Below are 22,151 nucleotides of genomic sequence, written 5' to 3' on the forward strand. Positions count from 1 at the left end.
GCAGCCGAGATCAACCAAATCAGAGCCAAAACTCTAGATAGATAGGAAGCGCCAGAGGATGTTGTGTCTTTTGATATTTGGCGTAAGACAGCGCTCCTCCACGCTGCATGCAGGAGATTTAAAGTTTCACCACAGAAGAGAACAACAGCAGAAAGGCACGCCTGCCTTTGAAGGACAGCAGTAAACACAGTGCTGTGAAGGTCGGTTCCTGCACAGACGTTTTTTAAAAGAGAAGAAACTTTCTGGAGCTGCATCGAAATCCCTCCGACGCGCCACTTAACGCCTCTTGTTTGCCAGCCGGCGCTGACAATATTAGGTGTGTTGATGTTTGTGTCTTTCAGATTCTCTCCATCTGTTGAGTTTGTGTCGTTTCCAAATAATCACGGGTTTAAATGCATGGAAAGATTTGGGCACAGTATTGAGTCTTTGAGTATATGAGGTCTGAAAGAGTCGATTGTGAAAGGAATAACTAAAGCCTACTTTATATTTCAGCAAAAGAAGGAGTTTGATACAGTATCGACCAACTGAACAAAGTATCATATAATCCCTTTGCAGAGAGGAACTCAGAAAAATTGGGTTCGGACATTTTCCAGAGTTTGCCTTTTACATCTCAAGCAGGAGATTTTGTCCTAGTCAAACAAAACAACTGAAAAACGTAAAGGATCTTGTGTTTTTGTTTGTACAGCACATCAATACTGGTTTCTGCCTTTATAGCAAAATCTCTCATATCTTGTCTTTCTGAGTCATCTTCATCAGCATCTTCTATATGTATGACACAGTCTTCATCCAGTTTTGTATCTGTAGCATGATAGACACGTCCTCAACATGTGCACTTGCTCGCTGTGAATTTCCCTGCTGTATCCTTGCATGGACACGTTTTTACCTGGCAAACACTTCATTGATGCAAAACTAATGGTTTTAATGAACTGTTTTGATGAGCTGTATTTTTTTTTTTTGCTATTATATATAAATCTCATATGTCTCGAATAAAAATGTGTGTATTCTATTAAAAAGCACTGTCTTTGTATCTAAAACCTGATACTGAGCTCTAAAACACTTCGATGACCACACTATGGCACTGGGTGACATATTGTTCCATTACCATGACCACTGTAGATCCGACCTACACCCTTCTGCTGTCCTAAATATACTAGACCATTTTATGTAAAACCTGTGACAAACAGTTTCAGGATTTAATTCAGCCTTTCCTTTTAAAAATTTAAACAAGATACTCATGAGAAGAATTTCCTTTGACCTCTCAGCACAGAAAGAAAATTATGAATTGTAGCTTCCTCACTTAATAATATTCAAATAATGTATTTTATATTTTGAAAATTACACCGTTTGTTCATACACTGGAATAGTCAGAATCCCTCTGTCCCTGCTCCACTCATCATCCCTCCACACGTTCCGCTGCTGTTTAGGATTACTGCCATTCATCCTGTCCTGACTCACCTTCAGGAAGGGCGACTCCTCCAGCATGCTGAGGAATTCTGGGAAATAATTCCCGACCTCCTCGTCCACAGCTCCCACCAGGCTGATCTGCCTCATGGCCCCAGCTCTGTATGTACCGTGACTGTACGTCTTCTTCACCTGCAGCAACAAGAGGAAAAATACAGACCGGTATTTGAATCTTTTCTAACGCTGCAGGAAGCAGGTGTTTCGTTCTTGACAGAAATACATACACATAGTAATGTGTTTTTAAAGAGGAGCTGGTGAACACAAACACAGCAGCAATCTTTTCATATCACATCCTGACTGACATTTAAAATTCACTTTTCTATTGAAGAGCTCACAAACACAGAGATATTACAACATCGTATACAGTGCGTTATTGTGAATCGTTTTACCCAGGAACAAAATACCTATAAAAACCTTTTTCAGTGTGACAGTCTCCTCTACTGTTTCACTACAGCTCTTCTCCTTCTCTAAATGTAAACTGTCTTCAAAGTATTATGGGTATTATGGTTAGTTGCAGCCCCTTCAGCAAGGTCATTATGGAGCCTCATTCCCTTCACTGTAGCACCACAATCTGTCCCCTTATTACATCTGGGACGTCTCAGTGATAATCAAATTATAATCAAGGATTTTGTCAATGTTCTTCTAGGCCGGGGTTTCCACTCTTGACCAGCACCAAGGATGTTAGGTTTGTTAGGTCTTTGCCTTTTTTTTTGTCAGCAAAATAAAAGTAAAGTAAAATCACTCAACTGTGACACACCCAGGACATGGTGACCAGCAGATGTGTCTCTGAGGTTAAGTATGAGATCTGATAAAATAAGATTTGATGGACACCTGTCCTGAGGCACCTGTTCTTCTTCTTTTTTTTTTATAATCTTCTGATTATATGTGCATGTTTCTTAATTCATCAGGTTCTATGAGGCTCATAACATATACAATATTTATATCAATATACTCTTCACCAACAGGTAACAATGTAAAATGTTTTGATTTGTGTATTCATTATTGTCAGAATAGACACTGAGTGAGTGTTGGCAGTTTCACTTGATGTCTCTGCTCCTCCAGTGTGACTCGAAAGTCTGTTTGCTGCTCTTCACTTGGCTGACAGAGCGTTGCATTTAAATGTGTGTGTGTGTGTGTGTGTGTGTGTGTGTGTGTGCTTCTAACCGGTCTCTTACGCCCTTAGCCATCAACAGTGTCTTTGTGTTGGCGTGCGTGTGCAGTGCGTGCAGCATGTGGCCTGCATGCTGTACTCTTGGCTGGACAGGATGTGTGTGTGTGTGTGTGTGTGTGTTGACCAGATCCTTGGCTGCACGCCTCTAGTGAGTCACCACTTGACAACATGGCAGAGATAAAAAAAAAAGAGAGAGAGGGGAAGAGAAACCGAGGATACACAGGAGAGAGACAGAATGAGGGGAAGAGAGACAGATGGAGAGAAAGTTGAAGAAAACAAGCTATAAAAGAGGAGAAACAAATATCGGAGATACAGAGAAGACAGACAAAGAGAAAAAAATGGAGGCAAGGATGGAAGTAACTCAAAGGGGAGTTAAGTAAGGAGGGACGAGGGCCAACGGGAGCAGTCAAATAAATACAAGGTAAAGAGACAAAAGAGGGAGGGGGAGAGAGGGAGGGTGACAAGAGAAGAGAGAAGTTGAGGAGAGATAATGAAAACAGAAACACTTGGAAAAAAGACTTGAAGGATAAAGGCACCAGGGTGCATCCTTGAGCAAGGCACTAAATCCCCAAATAGCTGCTGAGAGGCAGATCTCAGGTGGGTGTGTGTGTGTGTGTGTGTGTGTGTGTGTGTGTGTATTTCAGCTATTTCCTCTGGGGTGTTGCTGTTAATGAGGAAACGTTCTTAGTCCAGTGGTGTGGTTATCTATATTGGCAGGTAATTAGTACTGATTGATTAGATTGTGATTGGATGACTATGATATAATGATATGATTGAAAGTTGAGATGTAAAAAAACTCATCACCACAGACAAGATTAAGTGAAACATCTTTAGTCTATTTCGCAAATATTAAGCGTTCAGCTCAGGATTTAGAAAACTCACTTGTATTTAAACTTTCAGTGCCATTGATCCTTTAAACTATTTATTATTACATATTTTTGGATAAGTACAATTACAAAGTTGATTGAAATGCCAAATGTGTTTGCCCCGAATCAATCCACAATGACGTAAAAGAAAGACAAGCATCAAATCCCCAGATTCTATTCAGAGTCTAGCAAATGTTTGATTTTGTAAAACTCCTTCTGGTGCTTCAGGGCAACCTCCCTCTGCTCTCGTCCAACAAACTGTACATACGTCATGAGGATGTTCTCATTCTGAGGAGAACAAGCTCGAAAGTTTGCAGATTAGGACAACTGACAGCTGTGAGCAAAGACAAAACGGACTGAACCAAACCTGGAAAACCAAACAGACCGAACAGTAGATGTTTGTCAAGGTTCATCCCACAATATCTGATCACCCAAAAATGCGATGTAAGTAAGGATGGAGTATAGATCAGCACCAAATTACACACACTAGATATCAGTTCCCTAAATAAGACAGGGAACTGATATCAGGACTTCTTAAAGATCTATTAATGATTCTTTGAGAAATCAAGGATTACACCAAAGGTCACAATGTTAAAGAAAGTGAAAAAAAAAATCCATAATCTCCCACTTTGTCCAGATATGTGTAAAAATTTGCACACATCTCATCCTTACAACAAATTTCATGGAAATCATTTCTGTAGTTTTGGAATAATCCTGCTGACAAATAAACAAACCAACAAATAAACGGCATCCCCTCCTTGGCATGGGTAACAGAACAAATCACATTGTTTCCCCTGCATCTGTCTGTGCTCTGACACTGTGTAATATCCACATATGATGATGGTGACAGGAAGCTTGAAATACTCACTCCACATATATAAACACAACTTTTAATAGTCTCACTGAGTCAATGACCTAAATACTCGCAGAGAAATACGTGTTTGTGTGCACACATGGATTCAAACGCCTTCATGTTTACAAGTGTTTGTACAATTTCTCTCTGCTAGCGTTGAGAAAAATGAGTGTACATTCAGCTTTTTGCATGCTTATAATTGTGCTTATGCATGTCAATTTTCTGTGTGTGTGTTTGCATATAAATAATTTAGGTGCAGAATAACCCCCACTAAGTTTGAACACTATCACAAGCAGAGCAAGAGTATTAGGAAACACTGTGTCTGCCTAAAAAAACCTGATAAATGTGACAGATTTTCTCTCTCTCTCTCTCACACACACACACACATGATGGCAAACAGAAGGAAACAGGAAATGTGACAGACTTCCTCCGAGCTGTGCTCATCAAGATGCTCCGGTCCTTCTTCACCTTTGTGTACGTGCATACAAACACACAAGAGAAAATGTGTGAAAACAAATGTCCGACATTGATTTAATGTCTTTCACGGCTAAACTTTACCATAAGTTTTATAAAAGGGAGACAAAAGATGGCAAATATACACTGTTGAGTCAAACAATAAAAATTCTGCTCACAGAAGAATACGACCTCTGGAACATTATCTAAATTTATTGCTTCTCCCGCGTCTGCAAATTCACAAGATTAAAAAGCCCACATAATTATATGTAATTATCATTACTGCCATCTCTCCCCAGCTGCCACTTTCTTTCTCTGGCTAAAAGCAGTATATTTTTAACAGATCATCTGCTTTCCCCTCGCAGATTATTTTTCTCGTGTCTGTCAGTCTCCACCTCCTGCACTGCCTCATTCCCTGATAACACTCACGTCCCTGGTTGGAAGTCTATTAGATCAGGCCTCTTCTCTTTCCTGCTCTCTTTTCCGTGTCTGGTTCACCCACTTGTTAATTGTATAACAACTTTTCCTTCATCTTGCCAATGCACCTTTCACTCTGTTAATGTGGCGACATCATCCTGCTGCTCTCTGACCTCCTCCTGACCTGACCTCTCTCCTCCTCTTGTCTCTTTCTAAATCATTATGTCCAGTCAGTCTCTGGAGTGCTAAGTCTATTAGTCTGTTACTGTGCCTGCGTCACAACAAAAGCTTCTGGCTGCTGAGCGCTGACTGGTGCCTCTAACAAAAGCGCACACACCTTTTCTTACATAACCTCTCCCTCGGCTCACTCACAAACACGCGTGTGAATGCACAAAAACACAGTAATGCAATGGTTTGTTTTGTGATAAATCGAGTCGTCGTTATGGTTCTGAGGCTGAAATGCGAGAGCGGAGCAACATTAAAGTCTACGTTTGATTTGTCAACACTGGTGGAGATTATCTGGAGGCCAAGTGTAAAGATGATGTCTGCGGGTTGTTGTGTGTTGTGTTGATTGTTAGGAGGATGTTCAGTCAGATAAGATGAAATGATCTGAAACTTTGAGCCAGGAAACAGAAAATCAACAGGATTTTACATTTATAAAGAGCTACAGGCTTAATTCCTATGAGAAAATGTTTTGCATGGAAATTTTGTTTAGTCTTCAACATCTGTATTCAGGTTCTTAACCTTCATGGATATACATTTGCAATCAAATGTGTGCCCAACAAAATTATATTATTTACTACAAAATTATTCCCTGTCTTATGAAGAATCTCAAATGTTTTATGAAAGAATGAATTGATCAATGTTTGTTTAAGATTTTAAAGCTTCATTCATTGGTATTTTTTTGGAATTAGCTTATACAAATATTACATCATTATTGTTTACTTCCCTTCTTCATCTTTGCATCGTTGTAAAACGTATTTTCATTTCAGCAGATAAATTATATCCTGTGGATAAAACTTATTCTTTAAATGATCTTTGAACTGCATTATGTCTGTGGAATTAGTATACCTACAAGAAATTATAATAATGATTAAATTGACCAAAGAATTCTCTATTGTTATATATTTCCAAAAATTACCCATTAAATAATTTACATTCCAAATTTCTTTTTCCCGTTGTGTCCGATTAAACACTAACTGTGAGTGAGGTAATATTTCTGTAAATGCTCTTACACAGCTTCCATTGTAATACAACATTAAAGCAGCTGCAGTCCCCTCATTCGCTTTGAATTAATCTTCTGATGTCGTAACTACATCATTAGACGCGGTGCCTAAACAGGAGAGATCAAATTACCTCACTGTCCGAGCACATCACACTGTGTATTGTCTGCCGGGCTGTACCTGCCCTGAGAAAATGGAGAGCTGTAATCTCCCATAATCCTTACCAGCTCTGAAAATGCCTTCAGTCAGGTGCTGAATACAAATTACTGACACACACACACATGAAATACTGATGTTTTGATCATCACAAGCAAGACACACTCCCGTTGTATACACACTGCTCATTATCTATTACAGTATGTAAGGTGCGCATGGTTTCACATGTGAAACTCAACATGAATACAATCCAAAACAATTCCCTGCTTTCCTTCCTTTCTACATACAAACACAACACCCAAAAAAACCCAGCTGTCCAGTCATCTGTGACTGAAGCAGAGGAAAACAACTGAGCAGAAACATAAAACGTGCATGATAAACCATTTATCTGTGAGTGTGTGCGTTTATACCTGTGCCTGTGTGTATATATCAATGTGTATGCATGTGTGTGTGTGTGTGTAGACTATATGTCTACTTCCCAAGGTCACTGCTGAAAGCTAGGAGGGAGGAAAAAAATTAACAAGACCAGTGGACAATGACGTTAGCTGTGCAAGGAACACTACTCTTAAAGGGACAGCTTAGGACACGGGCATTAAAATGGAAAACTCCACTTTGACGACACACGATTTCGATATTTATTTACGTCTTTAAACGTATTCAGAATCATGAAGAAATCAGGGATGTGTTTGTGGAGGCAAAACAGACAGAAACACACATAACATTGTGAATATTTCATAATGGGAAGGAAAATAGAAAATATGGCCAGAGGGAGAGCGATAGAGAGCATAAACTGCTCTCCCTCCTGTAGTACCACACACACACACAAACTGTGGCACAGTGTGGTAGCCGAGTTGCCTGCACTCACATTGAAAAAGAGCAGGCAGTATCTCAATACAAAACCACTCAAGAGGTTTGAGGCAACAAAAGGCTTTTCATTAGTGAACTACTGACATGGGACATCTCTAAATGAAGAGGTCTCGCTGTGTCGCTGTGCACAGAGGACACAATCCAGACACACACACAGAAGCAAACACACACTTTGCGTTTTTCCAGTTGTCCTCAGAAGGCCATGTAGTGTACTGAGGGTGGGTAAGAGGCATCTCATCACATCTGCTACTATACTGGTGGTTATTAAAAAAGAGGGGAGAAAAACAACCTTTTGTGTCGGTTGGTCTGCCACCTGCCAGACAGCAGTCGTCTCTTACAGCCTGAAACTGCAACTCTCGAATTGAATCCATTTGCTTACTGTGGTGAGGGGAAAAGTCAAATTCATAGAGAGGAAGGCAAGGAGAAGAGATTGCAAATGGCTGTGTGATTTGGCCTTCATGGTGGACATTACCAGTTACTGCTCAGGTTCCAACAACCCTTTCAACTCCCTGCTTTCAAATGTGAAATCATCTGAAGAGAAATTATTCTAGTGGGAAGTGGCCACGCTCAAAAGCCTGCTATGACATCTGAATCTGTTGGTTACTTTGCAAAACACCTCCGGGTAGTTGGTGAGAGGTTTCAGGACATGAAAAATAAACAAAAAGAACTGAGCGTGTTTGTGAAGCCATTTAAAGATGGAACACTGATGTGACACCCTGACAATAAACAACACCAAACTACTGAGCTGCAGAGCCACAGTGAGCTCAGAGCTACATGAGTCTGTCTCTGCTCGAGCTCTAGAAGCTGTTTGGTACATCCTGAGGATTTTAAAGTTCTGAGGTGACATGCACACTGAAGTTTGCATCTGTTTGGGATGGCCAACTGCTGTGAGTAACTCTTTTTCAAAACAATTCTTGCAAAAACTTGCTCAAGGCTAACCCAAACCTGGAAAACCACCCCTACCAAAGTGTTCCAGATGTCACATTTCACCTCCTTTACAGAAAGATTTGCAGGTATACACCAGTTACAATAAGGTTATTCTATCCTTTCCCATCGCCAGTAGAGGAGTGAATGCCAAATCCATTTCCATTCCAGACAGCAGTGGGTTTGCTGATCAGTGGAAAAGGGGCTATACAGAGGTTATTGTGGCCCTCAAATGTTTTAAAAATTGGAATGAAAAAAATGGTGGGAAAGTTTCCCACCCCTGATCTAATCCATGTTCCTCTTCCCAATGTGATTGTGTCTGACTAACCTGAGAGTAGAAATTAGCCATAGTTGTAGTCTCTATGTCCTTCTTTCCCAGTATTTCCATTTTGACTGGAGCCGATGGGAATTTGGTGGAGAAGTAATCCAAGAAATCAGGCAAGTAGCTGGCGTCTCCGTGGACGATTCCCATGACATAATGAGCTGCCTGGAAAACATGGTCAGAAAATCAACTTAGATAATATCTACCTTTTTAATATTAGAGAACATTCATACTTCAGCTGCATCAATATCGTTGCCGTACCTGAGACGAGTCCTCGCTGAACGCCAAGGTGACAAACTCTTGGGCAAATCTCTGCTTCTGTCCCATCGACAGGGCGGAGAGCTGTGAAGTGTAGGCATGTGCCACAAGTGCCCCTCCGTTTGGCTGGTTCTCTATGTGGATGTATGGAGCAAACTCCAGACCTGCCATACCGGGGTAGGAGCACTGCGGCTGCTGTTTAGTCGGTGAAGGGAGCTGTGCCTGGATGGAGGACGATGGATCATTGGGCGTGTTTTGAAGAGAGGAGCTTAAGAGGGATTTTGAGGCGAGAGAAGCAAAAGGAGGAGAGGAGGGCATGTGTGAGGTTTTGTTGTTAGGTGAGGGGTAAACCGGCAGAGGAGTCTTGAAAGGAGACAGGGAGGATTTGTGCGTGTGATCGGAGGATAAGGAAGAAGAGGTGGGGAGAAGCAGGCCAGCGCAAATTGTTTGGCAGGAGCGGTGGTACATCTTCACTCGTTTGTGCTTCTCCCCCTCTTTGTGTTTCTTCTTCTTTTTCTTCTTGACTTTTTTGATTTGCAGCTCCTCCGAGTTGATCTTGTCTTTTTCATTTTCATCTGGACAGTGACAAAATGAGAAGAAGAGAAAATGACCTTGTTACTAAGAGAGACAAGACTTATTAGAGGAGAGGGTGTTCTTTGAAAAGAGGAAGAAGACACGTTACTCTTTAAAGATTTTTCTAAGAATCTATTCATGTCTGCTTTCTGATGTGAAATTAATTGATAGACAAAAACTGCCCACTATTCTGAGAAGACACTACAAATTAGAATGACAGTGCATACCTCTGCCAAGGCCCAACACTTTCCTTATGAAACCACATTTAAATTCACTAGATCTGGATTTTTACCTGGACCTGCACCAAATGTGGACTCATAAATATCAGTCCACTAAACATAGGTGACTTCTTTAATCAAGATCCATGAATTATTCTCTGTGAAATCCATAAAGATGTTGAAAGACAAATTATAATACAAATCTGTCTAACTAACAGACAATGAACAAACTGAGATGAAAACAAAACTTCCTCAGTGAAGGTAATAAGGACCAACAATAAGTGCAGTGTAATGACAACTTAAGGTAAAGAGAAAAATGGGCAAAACTGCAAATAAGGGGCTAATTATACTTCAAGTCTGTTAAAAGAAAATGGAAAACTCTTAGTCAGATTGTTGTCTTTATCATCCTCTCAGTTTTTAATCACCATGCCAAACTGATAGCAGATAAATTCCCTCGGTAGAAAAACAAATACAACTAAAAATATGAGTACTAACTATTTTAAGCGATTGTGGACATATGAGTCATAGCTTTTTCCCAGATGGTGTACATCTCCTGGGGTGCATGCATAAAATAAATTGAAGAGCCCTGCGTTGGAATCCCTGCAGAAAAGCAGATATGACTAAGCCAGGAAACCAGCTTTCAAGTGACATATTTGAATGAAGATAATACTGTGCATCTCTTAAAAGCCGAGGGCAGGACAAAGTGGAACATGCAATTTTTTCCATAGTGACACTGTACGTACTGTATATGGAGAGAGAGTGTCACACCTAGTTATGTCGTTTTGCAAAAGTGTTCGTGGTGGTTTGTTCTTTCCAAGTGGTTGTGTAAACAAGTGGATGTGTATATTTACTCTGTGTGTGTGTGTGTGTGTCACTTTGATAGGGGCACTGCTGCCTCAGCATTATTCAAACATCAGCTATCATCCCATGAGAAAACACATGACACACATACAGTATATGAACACACCTTCAGCCTAGTTTGTTCCCCACACACGTTCAACACAACATGAGACAGGATGAAAAACAGCAGAGAGAGAGAGACAGAGAGAGAGAGGGCAATAAAGAGAGCAACACAGAAGGTATTTGCAGCACAATACCCAAGCTACTAATCCACAAGCTCTTTAACCCACGAGTCCCCCCTCCCCCAATTCACACACACAGACACACATAAACACACCAGTTTATTCCCAAACATCAACCCACAGAGAAGCATTACAATGAAGTGAGAATAAGAGATTAACTTGTTGGACATTACATTGATGCATGTATAAAATGCATACAATACACAATATGAATACTAAAGATAGTGAATTAATCGTGTTTCCACTCAACAAAAAATTATCATAAACTTATTTTTTTAATAACAATAATATTATACATATGTATTATTAATTAACAAAGCCAATTATTCAGTGACCCAAAATGTACTTTTAACAGAATTAGCCCAAATGCATTTGTTTCTGAGATGATCAAATACTGATAACAGGACCAGAAATGTTTCAATCGGCATCGCAAAGGGTAAAATGGAATCAGAGGTTTCATGCATTTGTATGTATTTTATTTATCAGATGGTTGTGTTCATTTTAAAGTCAAACAAGTTCCCAGTCTACCAACATGCTGAGTCAGAAGCCAAAATAGTCGTATGCTGCTTTCTGACTTCCTGTACATGTTAACAAATTTCTAACTTTCCCCCTGTCGCTCTCTGTTACTCCAAACATTTGCAAACGCTGTGATTAAATGCAAATATACTGTGATTCAATGGCTCACTCACTATCACTGTAAAGCTGCTCTCTTAAATCTGATTCCATATCCCACCATGTATCTCAGAGTATCTATTATTGTAAACACACAAGATTAAATACAAGGATTTCTCACTTTGCGACTACAGACTCACAAGACTCTCTCAGTCGCATCTTTTCCTGACTGGAAGCAGTAAGACGGAAATAGTGCGGCAAATAATCCATCTGTAATTTTCATCTGTAGCCACTGGCTGTGGTATGTGGCCGAAGCTTGGCAAAGACTTTGAAATGTCACAGCGTGGTCATGAAATATCAGCGAAGGGACGTTTCAAGTCTGACTGGAGCTTTACAACAAATCAAATCAATCATGAATAAATGTGCCTTTGCTGTATGCATGTCAGTGTGTGGTGTGTCTGTCTAAAAAGGTCAGGGTTTTGAAGAGAAAACAGCCGCTGTTGATAAGTGTGGGGCTGCAGTTCAGTGGCTGAGCTCAGATTACACAGAGAGAAAGAGAAGAGAGAGATGGAGATTACGTCACAGCGCTCTGCAAATAATTCACTGCTGTCAAAAGGTTAACAATGACACACTCCACCACATCCATAAAAAGTACAGAGCAGAAGACAGACTGATCGACTAAGTAGGCTTTTACTGGTTTTCATTTATCTTAGAGCATTTTATGTATTTGTGTCCCTTTTATGCCTAAATTCAAGCAGGGTTGCTTTTTAACTTTTTTGCACATAGTGCTGCTGCTGCAGAGGTTGATAGTTCTGTAGCACAGATAAGTTGCCGTCTAGGTATGTGACATTCAAGGCACAAATAACAAACCATAACAGGATGTGTTTTCAGATTAATATTACACACTACAACTGTGTTTTCAGGTTATGATTTGATTAAGAAAGAAGTTTGAAATGTTAGAATTTTTTAACCTTTAACAAAGCTGCATTGTTCTTAAGACTATTATTTTAGTCCATCATCATCTGAATGTTACAATCCTCCACTTTTACTCTGTTTTGAGTTAGAGCCTGACTGACATCTTATTTTGATATTCACAGACGTATCAGTATTTGCATTTATATTTGCCAATAGGAAAACTTTGACAGAATAAACAATGTAGGAAAAAATTTGCAACCGTAACCATGGATCTCAATTTCCTCCATCACAATCCTAGCTACCAGACTTATGGATAATTATCAGTGCACACAAAGACACACACACAAACACACACACTTTCAGAAGGTCAGACTAAATAAACCCTAAGCCAAATTTCTCCATCTGGTTGAGCAGCGTGGTGTAAAGGTCAAAATGCCAGGGATCAAATTCTCAAAGAAAGAAATAAAATAGTTACAACCAGGAACTTCTTCCACCACACAGATCCTGCTCTATATCGCTCTTTTTACGACTGCCACACAGTAACAGACTTTTTTCCGACACCCACTGGGAAGCTGAGCAGTCGTGTGCTGCTTGTATGTTACAAACATAATGATGATTTATTGTAGGGTACCCTGTGAAACTAGGCCGTGTTTGGTAACCTTGGCAGCAGGTTTCCACTGAGATAGATGCTGAGTTTCAACAGGGTGCACTGACACATGGGAAACCATCAGTTTTGACTCAATGTGTGATCCAGAGAGATTTTTGCTGGAGTGAATGTGATAAATTATTCCAGTTGGTTTCTGGGAGATTTACCCCATTTTCATTCTACCACACATTTTACTGAATGATTAATAGCATCATCATATAACTGTTTCTGTTTCTTACACCATGAGAGCAACAGGACAGATAGGAGATGGTGAGACGGATTTAACAAGTAGCCTGTGGGGTGTGTAGCTCAAACCCACTGGACCACCCGGAAACACTGACGCATGTTTGATATCGTCCTCACACAATGTTTACACTAATACTAAAAATACATCACTATTGTTACATTTGTTTTTTGTGTCCAAACATTGGCAGCATTGTCTGAAACTACGCAACCAACTGCATAGTCGACAATCCGCTCCCTGTTTACACAAGCAGGACGAGTGTATGGAAATGGTTATATTATATATTTTTAATGCTCGTTACAATGGACAAAGATTACTTCTGAGGCAGAGCTAAAACATTTGTCTAGACAGAGATTTTAATTGCAAAACGCCTTTTAAATTGAAAAACACCACCATAAGCTATGAGAAAAAGTAATGTCACTGACCACTATTTTCTGACAATAAAAGCACAACAGTTTAACCAATAATGAGAATATTCATGACAAGTCACTCTATATCCTTTTACAATGCGTACTCCCACCAACCTTTAATTGGCTGCTTGACTTCTCCGTTTTCCCTCTTGATCTCATTCATCACTTTGTGCTGCTTCTTCTTCTCCTTTTCTCTCTCTCTGTCTTTGACATTCTTCTTCTCCCTCTCCTCTCGGTCTCTCTCATTCGCCTTGTCCTTGGTGGAGTGCTCTGTGGAACCAGAGAGAAAGAAAGGTTTCAGGTCAACGACAGCAGAAAGATTTACTCAAGCTCACTTCACTTGGATTTACGTTGCTGACCTCTTCACTGAACTCCTGCCAGGTGCTTCACCTCGGCCAGCGCTTTAACTTTTCCGTTATCGTGATACTCTTCCTCATAAAAACAGTTTGTCGCTTCCTTTCCTGCTGCAACACATTCTTATGTCCAGCACAGCATCTGCTCTTATCTCTCATGCTTTTCAGCAGTTTAATGACCTTCCAGTTCTGCACCATTCACTATAAAACTTTATATAATCTTTAAACTACATCTTGTATAGATAGATCACGTTCCTACCCGGAACACTCATGCCTCTCTCATGTTCTGCCCTCACTAGCATGCATATGCTCCAGCCTTAAACGTGCTAAAATCTTTCTTTGCTTTTCTGTTAATTTCCTCTTTAAATGCTTTTCCGTCTGAAAGATACACTTGAACGCTGAGGGAATATTACAGATTGAAGAATTGGAGTGTGTTCTGATGCATCATGGCAAATTGCTGTGGGTGAGAGCATCTGTTTAAAATGTAAATATCCCATCACACAGACCTCTTCAGTAACTGGAGTGCTTTCTGAGAGGCAAGGCATGTCTAACTGGACACAAACACACTTTTCTCCCTGTAAGTCAACATCTCTCACCTCCAACTGAGCTAAAAGAAAACTTCATCTTCCTTAAAATAACTTGATTTTTATTCCATCTTTTATTATTAGCCTCTTTTGATTCTTTATTTCCTTATTCCCCCAAAACATTAGAAAAAAACTCCTTTGTTTTTTTTCTGCATCACTTCTTTTTGCTGTTTCTTTCTTTTCTTTTCCAAAGAACTTCTTTTCTCTGAACGCCGTCAGATCTGTCTTTTAAGAGGAAGCTGTGTTTGCAGCCTGTTCATTCTCCTGTGGATGTGGGGAGTGGGAAAGTGAACACAGTGGGGTTGGACTCACTGTTTGAAGGATCAAAAGAGAAAATGCTTTGAAAGTAAAAAAGGCTTTAAGGAGCAGCAGGAAGATTTGAGTTACATCGATACACTCATTTCAATTATATTTATTTTGAATCTTGGGACATTTTCACTTCTGAATGTCCAAACCAAGGTTTATTTGATTAGTTTTGGTTTCACATCCCAACTGTGCACTAAAGAAATATGTAAGGCATACATCAAATTATTATCACTTAGGTACCTATATTTGACAGTGATTGGTTTGCAGAGGGGCATGAATCTGATGTCAGCAAGTTAATTTCCTGAATTTTGTTGCAACTGTAATATCATCATGGTTTTACTACCAGCATCACCAAGTCCACAGAACTTGACACTAGCTCACATTCCACATGAACATCCTCATCGTTCAAACATTAGCCCGTCTGGATGCATCTCTATAAACAGATTCTGCATATTCACATGCAGCCCCTAAATCATATCCTTCTCCAACAGATTCTGCATATTCTTCAACTTCTACTTCAGTTTTTTAATTATCTACATTTATGTGCAGGTAGCTGTTAACAGACACCTATAAAAAGTATCTCTGTGTGTCACCTCTTTGTTTAGCTAATGTGTGATAAAAGAAAGTAGTCGGATTGCCTGTTGCCCTGGAGGCTGAATTGTCACAGACGATATCCGATGGGCTCAGAGATTGGGTCCAGACCAAGACCACCTAGTTTGGCCAGACTCAACTTGGGGCCACAGATCATGATCCGAGGCACAGTTAACACTTTTTATTTTGGTTCAGACTAAACTAAAACGTCAGGAGGGCTGGACCAAACAAGGTAGATGTGAAAGGGCCCTTAGAGCAATATTTTTCTTTGCCACTCAAGATGAAGGAGGTAGTCATTCCCCTCATACTCTGTGGTTAAGAGAAGGAACGTTGAAAGCATTTACAAGCCATTTTTAGAACTATGCAAAATAAATGCTGTAAAATTACCAGACACTGTGACTGGCCTGGCAGAAAAAAATACGCAGCTCGTTTCGAAACATCAATTTAGCTCCACAGGAAACTTCCTACAAAGGAGGGCTCACTCAGATCTACTGCCAGGTTTGAAAAAAACATGTCAGACCACGCCGCCGCAGCAACGCTCATTAACTAGAAGTTTAGAGGCAATAGAAGGTAAATTAGCCCAGGTGGCTGGCGTAGCTTTAATACAGCAGAGAACAATCACAGCTTGAGGAGGGTCTTCCCTGTCAAATAAGGGGAAATATCTTTCTGAACTTTGTGAGATTGAAGAAGACAGGGCTGTATGGAGCTGCAGTAGTTCAGGTGAGAGATATAAATGACTCAAATGAAAGAGAGCCATAAAACTGAAACTATTTTTTTCTCTCATTTTGTTTTGTGACTTTCTGGCAGTAGCCAATTTAAAGGGGAACACAGCAGGTGGCTTTCACTGTTTGGATGATCACAGGAGAGAAACGCTTTGAAAGATAGAGGGCCAGCGGCAGGCAGTTTGTAAACTTCAACTGCACCAGCACTCACTGGCATCTAACTTTTTGGGGTTGAGGAGGAGAATCAAAAATTCAGAAAATCAAAGGGGTATCCACATTTGGATGCTTGCTTGTTTTTTTTATGTAAATCGTAAAATGGAAACCTGCATCCTCCAAACATCTGTCCTTGAAATTAACTTTATTTTGAGTGTGATGTTAACTTGGTAGAAACCCAAGGCAGCACAGTGCTTAGAGCTGTAGCCTGGCCAGGTTTAAATGTGTGTTAGCAACGTGATAAGGCTGGCGACCTGTCCGGGGTGTTCCCTGCCTCTCGCCAAAATGCATGCTGGGATTGGCGCCAGCCCTCTGCGACACAAAAAAGGACGACTGCTTCAGAAAACAGATGAAGGAAACACTGATCTCACCAAAGGTTCCCATGTGAAAGTCCTTATGTTCGTTTATATTATTCACATAATGTGTATTTAACATTGATTTCTCTGCTGTAAGAGTCTGATTCTAACATGGCACACTGTTTCAATCTGGACATCAAATTTCTTTAGATAATTAATCCAAATCATTCAAACTATTTCTGTGGAAGCTTCAAAGATTCTTTGAGTGAGCTCCACACTGTGGACATCACAGCTTGTGGAGGATTCCCATTTGAGCAAAATGCTGGACACTAACAAACCTAATGCTAATGATTCCTGAGATGTCGTTATCAAACCCTAATGACATAAAAATGTAATTGAGGCATGACATTAAGGGTTCACACACAAAACATATGTTTGTAAGTCATATATCACTTTACATATCAGAAGGTTAGCAGACATAAATTAAGGGAAGTTGATAAAAAGGAAAGATGGGTTCCTCTGATTTGAGTACCTGCAGGTCTCACTCCCTTCTGCATAGAGCTGACTGATCAAGTAAAAAAGCACAAGATAGTTTCAGATCTTTTTAGTCAGTGTAGCTTAACTCACTGTGAGATTACAGGTAGACCTGCTCCCCAAGAAGAACCTTGAAAACATTACACGCTCAGTTTACCACTGATGGTGTAGAAAAGGCCACGCTTCACAATTCAAGGTGATTTCAAAATGATTTAGCAGAAAGGTTCATAAAGCCTCCGTCATTGTACTGAACTGCTACTGTACATGAGTTAAGTGTCTCATAATTTTTTTGGACTGAACATATGACCCGGACGACAGTGACTTAATTGGGTGCTGATTGCAGCTAAGCTTCAATTTCTCTTCCGTTTTCTCCCTGGCTGCACTCGGCCACAGAGAAGTAGTCCCAGGCGTAGTCAGGGATTCTGTCAGCGTAGAGCATTTACATGCACACAAATAACCCAATTACAGCAGTTCAGACAATTACATGATTCACAGCAACCTGTCTTCCCATTAACATAGTTTTTAATAGTCAGAACGATTTCCAGAACAATGCAAGGACAACAGAAAAAAAGAGGTGAGTGAAATGACAAAACTAAAACACTTGGACCTACATTGGTGTGATAAGAACTAACTAAAATAACATAAATTTTTTTGGGCCATGTATTTCAACATATTGTTTGGTCCGTGTTCCATCCACCAACATGGCAGGGTTTATGCATACTGGGAGGCGATCAAGATGTCGATCACGTCGTCCATCCTTTATATACAGTCTACAGCTGTAACATAAATGGTCGGAGATCTTCAAAAAGATATAAACTGTGTTGCATTGGTCCTAATCCCTGATTTATGTGTCTCATGTGATTAATCAAAACACAAAAATAACCCGGCTAGTGATTAAAACACTGTCAAGTATTCCACCTTCATTAATTGAGTTGTGATGTCTCTGCATTCAGCTTAAATGCAAATTAATCTTTAAATCCATTTAAAGAGCTTATGGCTTGAATGATGAATATATAATTATAAATCAGACTGTATATAAATAAACTGGGTCTCTCAATGACAACAGCCAAAACTTTGCCTCAGAAGGGGTCCAACCTTTGACCACTGAATAAAACCACAACATCTTGGACACTTAACAAACTTGTCTCTTATTTCAGTACCAAATGTAGCCAGGAGTTGCTGCTCCCCCGCCACTGCCATCAGCCTCCCTCCTACAGCAACCCCACCACCAACATTGCTGCGATGATGTGATACTCGTTGGATCCCTGTAGGAAAAAATGTTCTCCTCCGGGAAGGTCAGTGCACAGTTTGGTGTCTCTACAGCACTCCTGAAGCTGGCAGAACTCACTCTGAAGCTCAAGGACACATTTGGGCACCGTGCCTCAGACTCTGCCACGTCCTTAAAACGGTCCATCTTTAACCACTGGCTCAGCCTGCCAGTCAATACCTGAGCATTTTAATCCTCGAAAACACTGTGCTCATGATTAATGTGGATTAACACTCTGCTCCACGTTCCCTCATCTTCACATTTGAGGCTACTCAGTATAATTACCATCTCCTGCTGCTAGCCATTGAGCAGCTCTACACCACAGCAATTAGAGGTTCAGTGTTGCTCATGAGCACGTCCATGGAAGTGTTGAAGGGGTGATAATATTTATGTTACTTAAAGCTAATTCTGGCAGCATTCAACAGACCTTATGAATGACTATTCTGCAGTGAGCTGATGTCTTCAAGTATGACTGGATTCACTTGAATAATTATTCTGAACAAGCTTACAGCATTAAAATAAACCAACAATAAACCAAATTATTCTGTGTTATGATTGCTGTATAAAAAAATCTAAAAGGAAATATGAATTTTTAAACGTTTTTAAGAGTCTTGGGCAGGTCTGAAATTCATTTAAACTAAAGCACGGCCTGCCACATATTTGTGTGAATAAATCTGACTGTTTGCCAGACTGTTTGTGATACCGTGTTGGGGGCTAGCAGCCAGCAGCACGTCTCGTCCTGGTGTTCTCGCTGACTGCGGTAGCTGTTCAGTGCATGTCATGACCTCTTAAACTGCCCGACTGGAAAAGGGTGACATCATGCACTCACACACACACACACACACACACACACACACACACACACACACACACAGACACACACACACACACACACACACACACACTCTCTCTCTCTCTCACATGCGTCTGCTCGGTGCACCCTGCTCATGTCGAAAAAAACACAAATGCCATTGAGCCACGCTGGCAAACACAAATGTTCGCATGCAGAGATGTTACAGTGACAAACAGCCCCAAAAAAACAGGAAATCAATGAACCCACAACGAAACCCAATATTGAAACTATCATTTAACAGACATTTGGGGCTTTTGTGTTGAGCCAATCGTTGCTTAAAGGTTCAGTGTGTAGAATTGAGTGATATCTAGAGGTGAAGTTGCATGTTGCAGTTGAATACTCATCTCACCCTCCCCTTCCAAACATGAGAGAGAACCTGTGGTGAACTTCAGTTGTCATGAAAACTCAAAAGGTTTTAGTTTGTCCAGTCTGGACTAATGTAAAAAACATGGTGGCCTCTGTAGAGAAGGTCCCCTCGATGTAAATATAAAGTATTTAAATATAAAGGGCCTTTTCTGGGGTAAAGAAAACTACAATTCATACAATTTAGATGAAACGAACTAGTGAAAACATCATGAGGATTATTCTACATTAAATTTCTGCCAATAAATCGCTTTCACCTAAATCTTACACACTGAACCTTTCAGGACATTCTAATTATGCAAATAGTTATGTTTAATAATTAGAATAATTATTTGCATTAAAGTAAGCTTACAAAATGTACTGCCTAACCACACCATGGGGTCACAGTCAAAACAAAACCACATGGACGTAATGAGTCAATAAAGTAAAAGCTGCTGCTGCCAGTAGAGTCCAGATCCACAGTGATAATAAAGAAATTAAAGTGATAGAATGAACCACCGTCCTCTGCATGTGCTGGAGAACATGGAGCATCAACAAGCCGCTGAGCTGCGTGTCTGCTTCCCACACAGCCCGGGGTTACAGAGGGGGGCGTGGTGCTCCACCAAAACAACACTTACACTATAATGGCGGGCGGCTGTCATGTTGTAATGACAGCAGCAGCAGCCGCGTGCAGTTTAATGCGTACACCACTGTGAAGAATAGGAAATCACTTACAGAATGCTAACAGTAACTTTAACTGTGTGTTCAGCTGTTTGTAACACGTCAGTGCGAATATATCACAGTGGATCGTGTGCGAATAAAACGCGTGATGTTTTATGAATAGCACGTAACGTAAGGATTCCGCAGCAGCACGAGAGCAGCTGGTAACGAGCAGGTCGCGCGACCACTGGCGCGGAGCTCGAGGGTTCACGAGCGGGTGAAGGAGCTCACACTAGCCCGCGGAGACACCGACAAAACCGGGCTTTCACAGCCCAGCGACCCGGTGTAAACACCTCCCCACGGAGATCGAATATAATTCAGTAAATCTTCGTGTATTCTCTGTTGTTTCACTCAACGCCCGAAATCTGCTGGTCGCTGGTCCGAAATCGGGACAAATTACGCGGCGGACAACTGCTCTCTCTCCGGGGCCACATGTTCGAATCCCGAGTGTGTGGAGCCAAGTGAGTGTCGAGGCGCAGAACTCCCGCTCACTCTTAATAAACACAACCAAACAACTTTGTGAATCAGCTCCAGGAGCCTCTCACATGATGGTGGCCTACCTTTGGGCGGCAGCGTGACCTCTCCGTTCTCCCTCTTCACTGCAGAAATGTGGTTCAGTTTGCTGGGGTCGTTGTTGTTGTTATCGTTGGTCGCGGGGCCGGAGGTCACCATCACTTTGTGTTTCTTCCCCTCGTCCTCCTCCTCCTCCTCCTCTCCGCCTCCTCTCAGAACCTTCTCCGTCCTCTCCCGCTGTTTCTCTCTGCTGCTTTTCTTGGCTCTGCCGGAGGAGGACGTCGCTTTATGGAGGAAGAAGTCGCTCTGTTTGAACACTTTGTGCGTGTTTGCGGGTGTTTGGGATCCACCGGTGGCGGGTGCTGGAGGGTTGTTGTTGCCGCCGCCGCTCCACTCCCCCAGGCTGCTGCCGTAACTCTGCCGCTGCTTGCCGGGCAGCTGGAGTTTCTCTCTGCCGCCGCCGTTGCCTCCCACTCCCGCGTCCCTGCTGAGTTTCTTGGGCTTCACGCTCCGCTCCTCGACTCGGGGCTTCTTGGGCGGCGGCGGCGGCGGAGGCGGGTTGAAATTCCGGGAAGACTGCGAGCGGTGGTCCGCCTTGACGAGCGGGCTCTTGGCGGAGGCGAGCCCCGCAGTAGCCGCAGCTCCGGTGAGGTGAGCGGAGCCCAGCGAGTCAGCCATCTTGAGGCTCGTGTTTACTCTCTAACGTCTCTGCTGCTTCCAGCAGGACGTGCAGGCGGCGGGGGCGGGGCTATCGCTTAACTGACAGGCCAGGGGCGGGACCAAGGCGTGACTGACAGGCAGAGAAGGAAAAAAAAAAGCAAGAGGCGGGGTTTAGTCAGGGGCGAGTCTAGAGTTTATTGGGGCCCCGAGAAAAAAATTCCCAGGGGGGCCCCTCAAACAGAGTTCGTCAATTTACACCGAACTATATTATTACATATATCACTTCCATTATCATCATGTACAGTGTTATATATTAACGGGCACTTTTTTTATTTTATTGTTTATATTCTTTGTTATAGTAACTGTGGAGCACAATGATTTCCCTCGTAATTAATATCCATCTGATCTTATCTTGGGGTCCCAGCATTTGACACCAGCACCATGCAGACAGACCACTAACGCTCCAGTGCTTCCGATGTGTCCACACATCCTCTGGGGCTGTTTACACTTTGATTTATTGGCATGA

General features: G+C 41.4%; 1 protein-coding gene across 1 annotated transcript in view; it reads right to left on the minus strand.

The window, feature by feature from the left end:
• The window catches only part of LOC109632912 (lysine-specific demethylase RSBN1L-like), a 32,729-nt gene extending 11,008 nt beyond the window's left edge, over positions 1 to 21,721 (minus strand). The window contains exons 1-5 of the mRNA XM_020092459.2: positions 21,013 to 21,721; positions 13,786 to 13,941; positions 8,975 to 9,546; positions 8,720 to 8,878; positions 1,456 to 1,593 (exon numbers count right to left, since the gene is read on the minus strand). Coding sequence (XP_019948018.2) covers positions 1,456 to 1,593; positions 8,720 to 8,878; positions 8,975 to 9,546; positions 13,786 to 13,941; positions 21,013 to 21,643 — 1,656 coding nt within the window. The 5' untranslated portion in view covers positions 21,644 to 21,721. The remainder of the gene's footprint in view (positions 1 to 1,455; positions 1,594 to 8,719; positions 8,879 to 8,974; positions 9,547 to 13,785; positions 13,942 to 21,012) is intronic.
• Between the last annotated feature and the right edge of the window lie 430 nt (positions 21,722 to 22,151).

This window comes from Paralichthys olivaceus, chromosome 23 (assembly GCF_024713975.1).
Source record: "Paralichthys olivaceus isolate ysfri-2021 chromosome 23, ASM2471397v2, whole genome shotgun sequence".
Lineage (NCBI taxonomy): Eukaryota > Metazoa > Chordata > Actinopteri > Pleuronectiformes > Paralichthyidae > Paralichthys > Paralichthys olivaceus.